Genomic DNA, 10,097 nt, shown 5'->3' on the forward strand with positions numbered 1-10,097 from the left:
GACGACATATTTCGGATGAAATCTCAGGATTCAATCGATCAACACCTTTCAGTGTCCTCTCGTGTGCTAGTATCTAAAATGTGTACTAAAATGTATCGCAAGGAATTTCGCACTGTATGTGCACAGAAGCCACGTATAATGCTTTTTAACATTTTGCTCTCCGTCACCTATACGAAATTCATAAGAAAGCCAAATGTTCAATCCACTGGGGACTGCTATCATCACCTGTCTGCCTCTGTTTAATCTTAAAATGAGCAAGAACCAATAAATCAAATCTGAGTCAGCCCCTTTCCCATCCACTGTCCCGAGAGGAAGCAGTCAATGCATGAAATTTATGTACTCATTTATTTGGGTTATAAAGATGATTAAGGGGATGCTGAGAGGATGCTGGTCTCGAGCCACTGAAGCCTTAAGGGATACTGGGCAGCATGCCTGCAGGTAAAGGATCAGTGCTGTCCATTTCAACTCCAGTAGGCCTTGAAGAACAGCATTTGTTTGCATCACAAAAATGTCACAATACTAGTGTTGAGGAGATTAGTATGGGGAATGCAATTCAATTTAGGCAGCTCAGGTGAAAATAAGCATTTCTCATACTCTCACAAAATTCTTAAAATGTTGAGAATACAAAGGTTGATAAAAAAGTATTTTAGTATTAACTTTCTTGGGCTCCCACACCAGCACTGGGACCCCGTTGCAGAGCTATGCCACACTTAATCCTCCTGTGTAGCTCTGAATTAATGGCCTGGACCAATTTCAAATGAAATGTGGCTCAGACTTATGAATAAAACTGACTCTTGTCAGCCTGTGTCTGCGGCGTAACCTGCACATCCAAGGCTCGTGGCTGCCCTCCCCTGGAGAAATACAAATGGGAGCATTATTTGCACAGTATGCGATTCATACTGGGGCCAGTAGGTGATGCTGTTATAACACAAGAAAAGTGCACTGCGTTTGGGAGGAAGTTGAGATGGGGGGAGTTAGTCCTTGTAACAGTGTAAACTATTTTGATTTAGTATGTGAATTACACTGGCATTCTCACCTCGCAAATGCAATATAGCTGCGCCATGTAGACAACTTGAGTTGATGCAGCAGTATCAGTGAAGTTGATCATTTCCTCCACATTACAGGAAAAAAGATTGAATTGCACCTGTTCCTTTAGCAAAGGAAATAAAGTGCAGCCATAACAGATCACCTCTATTTCTTATCACAAAATGGTATCATTTCCTGTGCTCTCTGCTGATGGAGAGAGATTATATGAGGCTATTCTCAGAGACTTAACTCAAAGAAGAACACACATTATGGGCATTTATCTGACCATAGGGAGACATAATCTAAAGGTAGATGAGCCAATCCATCATTGATCTGGATCTCCCCTCCCCCCAGTGCACGGCTCCTTCCAGAACCAGACACGTGACTCAAGTGAAGACCCCTGTAGTTTCAGTTTTAGTAGATTTTTTTTATAAATACATGGAAGTCACAGTGGATTTGTGCAGCTACTCTGTTTGCACATTTTCAAAAATGTTAATAAGCCAAAGAGAATACTTTCATGACTTAGAAATTAGAAAAAAATGATTGCTATTACACCATCCAGTTTGCGAGAATAACTCAGAAATATTTGAGCACAAAATTACAAAGACAGATCAGCTAAATGTCTTATCAATAAATTAAATACTTAAGTATGAAACACAGCGAATCATACAGGAATAAGAAATGTGTTACAAGACCCAAATCTAGATCTACAAAATGAAACAGCTATGTATCACAATTTTATGAAAATAGAAAAAATGAAATCATTATATAGTGATAGAAATATGAAAAAGTAGAGATAAACACAATGTCTCCATAAAGATGAACTGATTGTTTCCCTGACTAAATGCACTGAAAATAGAGAGCACTGTAATACAACTCTGAAAATAACGCTTGTCAGAGCTGTCTTACGTTGCGTGGGACCTGTAATGTGCTTAATGATCACAAGGAAAATCTCTCCTGTTATTACATATACAGTACATGGACCAAATGTGACACTAATCCAAAAATAACAAGGCTGCATTTTCTTCCTCACTTCTCCAGTGCAGCATGATGACCCAACCTAATTGTTTGACCCTACACATTTTTCTTTAACACAATGTATTGCGGGCTGTCATTCTGCAGTGTCCAATGTGAGCCGCATGCCAATACTGCTCCACTCAGGGCCTCAGGAGTAGCATTGAACAGGCTGTAGATGTTGGTGGGATTGAGCTATAATATTGTACTATATTAGCCATAACAATGAGAGTGATTCAGCCCTGCTGTAAAGTCTCATGGACAGAAATCATATTCTGCTCTGAGGATGAAGTCTTTGGAGGGATGGGGGGGCAGGCTCAATATAGATGCTCCAAAGTTAGATTTTCAATCTGGTCTACAGATTAGTTTCCATTTCCAGTGCACGTGATAGTCATACAGAGGACAACACTTCTGCCGTCGAGTCCTGGAAAGGATCTTTTTTCTCAGCTTTCTCCAGGTCGATGGTGTGGATGGAGCCCGGCTTGATGCCGATGTCCTCTGTTTCCACCTCCCTGTATTTCCCCGATGGATCCTTTTGGAAGACCAGTTTCAGCCTCTTCTTTATCTCAGGGTCAGGGCAGTACAGGTACTCATACAGGCCAGCAGCCAGTATGCCCCCCAGAATAGGTCCCACCCAGTACACCTACCATAAACAGAAAGACAAACACCTTATGTAAGCAGTTGGCTAATCAGTGCTCCTTGGGAGATGTTTTATTGCTGTCAGCACAATGAAGCACTGACATTGCTATCAAAACTGTCAAACTGTCCTGCTCTGCTGGGCTACAAATCGGGAAAAGAAGATCAACCTTTATTGGAGGCAGGTAACTCTGTGTCTGCAGTATCAAGCATGTGCAACCAAGAGAGGACATTTCTGAATATGATAACAACCACAGTGACAGTGACATGACACACACACACACACACACACACACACACACTATGACACCATGTTGTACACATAGCTCAGTGGAAACAATTGCCTGGCTAAATAAATTCAGAGCTAATGTCATTTTACACCTTGTTCAGTGACATCTCATTAGGTACCTGGAGGTGAAAAGCTGTAAATTTACAATTCTGTGGCACCTCTTTGTTTGATGAAGTTGTGAACTCACTCAAACCCCTGTGGTTTTCTCTTTGCATTTACTGATATAAGTGAAAGGCTGCTCTTTGATTTTGCCTTTAGGTCACACCTATTTTTACTGGCGCTGCAACTGTGACCTTATTGGGTTTCAGCATGCCAATCAGGCCTAATGTCATAGGCGGTTGCCCTCTTCAGGACAGTAAAATGAGATGATCATCAGCTACTGCAAATTTTTTCAGAGCATTTTGACATGATACTATGACATAACACAGAGTAAAACAATTTATTGTGTGTAGCAGCTCACAAGCACAACTACAGAAAGAAAGATTATCCTGTTAAGAAAGTATCTCTTACCCAGTGGTTCGTGAAGTTAAGTGTGACCATCGCAGGGCCGAAGGAACGAGCAGGGTTCATGCTGGCTCCTGTATAAGGTATCTAGAGGGCACATAACAGCATTGCTTTATGTCTAAATTATGAAACATCATGTTTTTGTGTAACATTATAATCCAAGATATGTCTCAGGTGTAGTGCTTTCTTTTTTTGACAGACAGAGTATATCTCCTACCCTGAATAATATATCTTGTATACAAGTCGAAAATATGCATTTGCTGAACGGGGCAAGGGAGAAATGAGTTGAGCAGTGCAAGAGATAACATCTATTTCCCTGTGCATTCATTTGCTCTGCAGGGTTCAGGGAGCCCCCAGAGATTGGTTGCCATGCGATGGCAGCCTCCAATAAAGATGTGCACGAGGGGGTGAATCAGTAAGAAGTGTGTATCATCACACATTGAGGAATAGATACTTTTGATGCACATTCTTTTTTCTCAAGAAGCATCACCGCCCTAGATTTCCGTACATGCACTTGGTAGTAGTCTTGTTCTACAATTCTTTAATGTGGTGTGCTGAATTTAATATGAATTTGAGATTAATCTTTAAATTTGTGTTTCACTGCTGGGGCTTGGGAGTACAGGGGGAGACGTCTGATATGAGGATGGGATTGCAGAAGATTGCTAAGACTGTTGCATTGTAGTTAGACTTGGTACAGTATATAACTGTTGGAATAGACATTTACTGTAAATACATCACTGTTTCTATGTTGGAGTCATGAGAAATTTTGGAACATAACAACAGGGTAACAAGCCAAAATAACTCAAGAGTCCCTGCTTTAAATATTCTCCCATCTCTTATCTAACTTAATGGAAGGTACTTACTGCAAATAAGTGACCAATTGCCACAGCAAAGCCAATAGCCAAGCCAGCAGAGCCACCTAGGTCTGTACGTTTGGGATCACAGGTGGCGAAGACAGTGAAAACCAGCTCGAACGTGATAAGGAGTTCCACAAGAAGGCCGTGCCCCACTGAGATGTTGGAGTTCACCTTGAAAACAGAAGATTTCCTTTATAAACTCTGTGAAAAGTTACCATACACACAACTACAGACTGATATGGTCAGATTCTTACTGTGGTAACACCCAGGGAGCCTCTAACAGCAGCAGGTGTGACTAGGTAGAGAATCCCAGCTCCTGTAATAGCTCCCAGGCACTGAGCCACCACATAGAATAACCCCTTCGCCAGGCTCAGCTTTCTAGTCACAACCATAGCGGCGGTGACAGCTGGATTAATGTGTCCACCGCTGATGTGGCCAAAACATTGCACCATTGTGGCAATGCTGAGGCCGAAGCACAGCGAGATAAGGACTAGGTCAGCTGGGGGAGGCTTCTCCTCCCCTGCGGCCCAGTTGATGGTGGAGCCCAGACTGAGAAGGACAAAGATGAGAGTGGCCAGGTATTCTCCAGATACAGCCCTCCAGAAGTCCTTGGTCCAGATCCCTTTAAATGCCACCATTATGCTCTGACAGTTACACCAGGACAGGAACCTCCTGGCAAAAAGAATAATGAGCAAAATGATTAGCCTACTTACGTATTCCTGCTGTGTGCATGTGGCTGAAAAAGTACTGAACCCTATCAGGATGGCTGCCTCTGGGCACAACATTTATAACTCCACTAGGGATTTAAGCCAGTGACTTTCCATTACAAAATGCCATACAGAGCATTCTTTAAACATTGTGTATAGGGGCAAATTATCACACCTAAAGTCAAAGCACATAATGTTTAATTGCTGTCACTCATTGAACTTTAACCAAGAAAAATGTGTCTCTTTTAACAATAAATACTGAAGAGAACATGTTTTACATTAATTAAAACACATGCAAGTTACTGTGCATTTGGAAAAAGTTGAAAATTAAAATGGAATATTATTACAAAGTGTGCAGCAAACCTCCAAGTCACCAAAGTTGCAGTGATAACTTCAGTTGTCTCTTTAAAGGGCTAAAACTTACCAAAAGCAATAACTTGCTCTCCCTCTCTCTGTCCCCGTTGTGTGTGATGTGTTTTCACTCATAAGTCCTGGTGAGTTATTCAACCAGCAGAGACATCTCTCCCTTCATCACATCTAAAAAGCTGAGGTGGCTGTGACCTGCAGTACTTACAGAAGAGCAGCAGGCTGTGTGAGCGCAGGAGTGGAGCAGAGAGCAGGTCTGTCAGAAGAACATGATCCACACATTGTGCCTCAGGATTGCATCCAGCAACTTTATTACGTTACTAAGCAGGCATCACCTCACGGGAGTTAAGCAGCCTGCTCAGGGGGAGGAGTCATGAGGTTTGCTTGCTGAGCAAACAGTAGCACTGTTGCACACACTGCAACCACGCAGTGACTCAGTCAGCCTCAGCATCTTAGTCATGTCAGAGATTTGAAAACATACTGGAGTAAGCACAATATTAACAAAATCAGAGCAATATTATGGTGATATCATAAGACATGCAACATAAGATAAGGTAAAAATCAGTGGTGGATTGTGCCTTAAATCAAGTGTCAAAGGAGAATGTTTATGTACTTTACTTATAGTATTTTCATATTATGGTACTTTGTACTTCTACTTCACTACATTCTCTACTTGATTACATTTATTTGGCAGCTGTAGTTACTTTACAAATAAAAGTTTCACACAACACATATGGTCTTATATATTATGATGCATTGTTACAGGAGTAAAAAGTTGCTCCAGTGCCAACTAAGATGCTACTAGATGCTAATCTACTGACAATAGGAATTCAGTAATGTAATATATAATAATACAAACTCCTGAAAGGGACATAAAATGTACTTTTGCTTTTGTTGCTCTAAGTTTTGCTGTTAAGACTTTTACTCGTGTAAAATGTTGAATGAATTGTGGCGTTGCTATTTTTACTTGAGTATAGGGTCTACTTCCTCTACTGGTAATAATATACTCTAATTCTCTCTCTCTCTCCCTCTCTCTCTCTCTCCCTCTCTCTCATTCACACACAACAGGTTCTGGGTAAGGTAAAATGTATGGTAAAAGTATGATTTGTTTTTATTCTTGTTTTTATCCCATTATTTTATGCCTTGTTCTGTCCTTTTGGCTGAAGTCACCTTATTGCTGGTAAAAAGTTCAGACTCTTGTCACTGTGTAACAGGTAGGATCTGAGGATTAACCTCAACAAAGGCCTGGTTTATCAATCTATTGGTATAGAGTCTGCCATGGTATCAGATTGAGAAGCTGCTTAACAGCCCTGAAAACCATAAACCATAAACCTTAAGTTTACTTCTGTGTGAAGAAAGAGGCAAACAAAATTCGAAATATTTTTATCTAGATCAAGGACTTAAGGGTTTGCACATTAACAAACACGCGCATGTACACACACAGCACACACACGCACACACACACACACACACACACACACGCACACACACGCACACATTGCTTTTTCCTCATCATTTGTTCCATGATAAGCTTGCAGAGAAAAACAGGGACTATTTGGTATGAACGGAAAGATAAACATGTTTCTGTTATGGTGATCAAACTTACAGTATCCTTGTAGGATGAATAAAGATCTCACTCACAAAGAACATCCATCCTGTATTTATTGACATGTTTTCATCAGTGTCATTCTGTGACCTCTGTGTGGAAATAATTGGCATTTCATTCAGTAAGAGTGTAAATACATAAACATAATGAAAACATCATAATTTTATATATTAAGAATGTTCTCAAGCATTTTACAATAATTGCTGAAATTACTTAACAACTTAATAATTTAGATTATCCACACTCAAGGTGGATTATTACAAGGAACTCAAACTACCTCAGACCAGTGAAAAGGAAGCACAGTGCTCTTATTTTTTATTTATTCAGCTCAAGTGCCATATTGATATTGATCTTCAGGAAATAGGGATTGCAAAGATCTGAAGTGGTGTATACACTCGGCTGCAATCAAGTAAGAATTTCAGGCCATGCTTCCCACAAAATCATGGCACACTTACCTAAAAAAATTAAAAATAAAAATACTTCTGCATCTGTTTCACACATGTAACTGGAACACAGCTTTTGCTCTAAATCTTTCTCCAAAGGTCAGTTCACTTTTAGTGGCAGTTGAACAGGGAATCTGAAAACCAAACTCATTTCATCAACTACTTTCAGTGAATGTTCAGAAAATAACACAACCTTATAGCATCACGCATGAACACCTCTGCTGCTTTATCGTAAACAGTAAAAACTGCAGTGTTCAACTCTGAGTCAAATGGATTTAAAATCAATGGGAATTATTCCCCTGTGCCTTCAGGAGTCTGGCCTTTCTCTTTCATTCTGGCACTATGAATTGAACAGTGTTTGTAAGAACAGACAGGTCAATAAATTACATTCAGCTTCTAAACATTATCATTTTAATGTCATTCACTTCATGGCTATAATCCTACTTTCATCTTCTTTGATTGTTGACATTTGTCACTTTTCTTACAAACTGTATTAACAACAAATAATACATTTGATATTTTGGCTAAATAAATAAAACCCATGCTAACAATGAGCTGTAGCTTTTTCTTCATAGCAGCGATAAAAACACCTATAGTCATTTTAAAAATATAGTTGCATTTTAGCAAATGAGTGAGGACAACAACTAAGTTCTTTCTTTCTTTCTTTCTTTCTTTCTTTCTTTTTGTATTTTAATTTCACGCACACACTTTTAATTCCATTATACTTATACTCTTTCTGCACATGCCAACCCATGTCACATTTTTTGATTTTGGAAAAGTTCAAATCATGATATTTGCCACAGGAGACTGATCCTATAATAACTGCAGGCATAATAAAACTGGTTATCTGACAGAAAGCACCACATTACTATAAACTAAAAATAGTGCCAAAAATCTAACATGGCTCCAGCTTCCTCAATCCAGCTTTCTCAGATGGATTTAGTGTTGTTATTGTTCACTTGTGTTACAAACAGGATATTTTAAATAAATAAAATAAATTAGCAACTTAATTTTCATTCAGGAAGAAAAAAAACATAATGTTAGGATCTGTCTTTGTCACATTTTCTACACTAGACGCTTGTGGGACTGACAAAATACTACTGAGTGACCCTGACTATACACTGATTCACAACTTGTACATGTGACTTTTTTGTGTGACCAAACTTAATGATGCATTCACTGACCATGTAAGTGACTTTATTCTGAAGGGACATTCCCTGGAGTTTTCATTGGTTAATATTTGTTTTAAAGTTCCTTCATGCTCCTTTAGGCCAGCACAACAGTTGTGCTTCCCATCAAGCAACAGGAAGGTCAAGCAGAAAGTGAAGGTGATTTTGAGATAACGTGAGGGCCAACGTAACATGAAAACAAAATAAAACAAAGAAACAGAGAAAATAAAGGAAAATACACATTTTTATCAACATATCTTACATTATCAGTGCCAAACATCTAACACAGTTCCACCTTTCTCAAATATATGCCTGAGATGGAGCAGTGGATTTAGTCTTGCAGATGCCAGAGCCCTTAATACTGATGACTTGTAGAGAAAACAGGACATTTCAAATAATTAAAACAATCTGAACAATTAAATCATAAATCACCAACTGATAATGAAAACCCTAAAATCCTACCCCAAAATGTTAGAATCTCTCTTTGTGGGACTGACAAAATACATTTAAATATAACATCCAATAACCTTGACCGCACAATGATCGACCAAACTTAATGATGCATGTAAGTAACTTAATTCTAAAACAAATTCAGCACAGTAGTTATGCTCCTCATCAAGCAACAGGAAGGTCAAGAGGAAAGTGAAGCATGGAAAACATTACACATGAAACAAAAAAACTAAAAAGAAATAATTCCCTTCATTTAGTAACACAAATGTGTTTTCCTCAAGTAGAGACACACTTTTGTTGAAATGACACATTTTTTTCATTTCTTTCTTTCTTTCTTTCTTTCTTTCTTTCTTTCTTTCTTTCTTTCTTTCTTTCTTATCTGTGTTAAAATGACATTGACGTACAAGCACTCCAGTTTAAGGTTGAATACAGTGATGTAAACAAAATACAGTGACCTACGTTTGTCCTCCATGCGAGCACCAAAAATATTCCAGCACCACACACACACACACACACACACACTCACATACCACACTTGTATGCAGTTACATGTTTTACATAAATGGGTGACTGATTTGTTGTGGTGCAAGACTGAAAAGCTGGCTAATACTAAACCTTTGCTCTGGATACTTCACCTGCTTTCTTTGGGATGGGCACCAAGGTGTTAGACGATAACTTCTTGAATTTCAACAAGTAGAGATGCTGCAAAGATATCATGGATGCATACTGCAGACAACTGCACATCAGCGTTAACATGATCCCTCCTGTGATCTTATAAATTACAGGAGCAAAGTATTTTTATCATTTAAAGACGACAGATTCTGCAGTCTCAATTTAGATATAAAGGGCTACTCTGGAAGAGGAGGAAGATCCCTCCTCACCTCTGCCAACTTGTATCCTTTTGCATATTCGGTCAAAAACAGGAGTGTAGAGTAATGTAGTGCAGTGTAAGACAGCAAACACTAGCACCTTGCATTTACCATACAATTAGATACAACCTGTGCCATATGCATAATGTGACAATTATGCA

At 39.1% G+C, this 10,097-nt stretch overlaps 1 protein-coding gene across 2 annotated transcripts; it reads right to left on the bottom strand.

The window, feature by feature from the left end:
* Positions 1-1,427: 1,427 nt before the first annotated feature.
* On the bottom strand, positions 1,428-5,734 carry aqp4 (aquaporin 4). 2 transcript variants are annotated; one of them, XM_071492305.1, is made up of 5 exons: positions 5,608-5,734; positions 4,581-4,998; positions 4,333-4,497; positions 3,476-3,556; positions 1,428-2,683 (listed from the first exon to the last, which is right to left on the bottom strand). In XM_071492305.1, exons 1-5 carry the CDS (start codon positions 5,679-5,681, stop codon positions 2,432-2,434), a joined length of 990 nt encoding a protein of 329 aa, XP_071348406.1. In that variant the 5' UTR covers positions 5,682-5,734; the 3' UTR covers positions 1,428-2,431. The 2 variants fall into 2 exon arrangements, with proteins under 2 accessions (XP_071348406.1, XP_071348407.1); XM_071492306.1 differs by having other exon boundaries at positions 1,589-2,683; positions 5,458-5,684.
* Between the last annotated feature and the right edge of the window lie 4,363 nt (positions 5,735-10,097).

The sequence above is a fragment of the Trachinotus anak genome, unplaced genomic scaffold (genome assembly GCF_046630095.1).
Source record: "Trachinotus anak isolate AG129_WGS33_773 ecotype Australia unplaced genomic scaffold, CSIRO_AGI_Tana_v1 ptg000012l, whole genome shotgun sequence".
NCBI classification, from domain to species: Eukaryota; Metazoa; Chordata; class Actinopteri; order Carangiformes; family Carangidae; genus Trachinotus; species Trachinotus anak.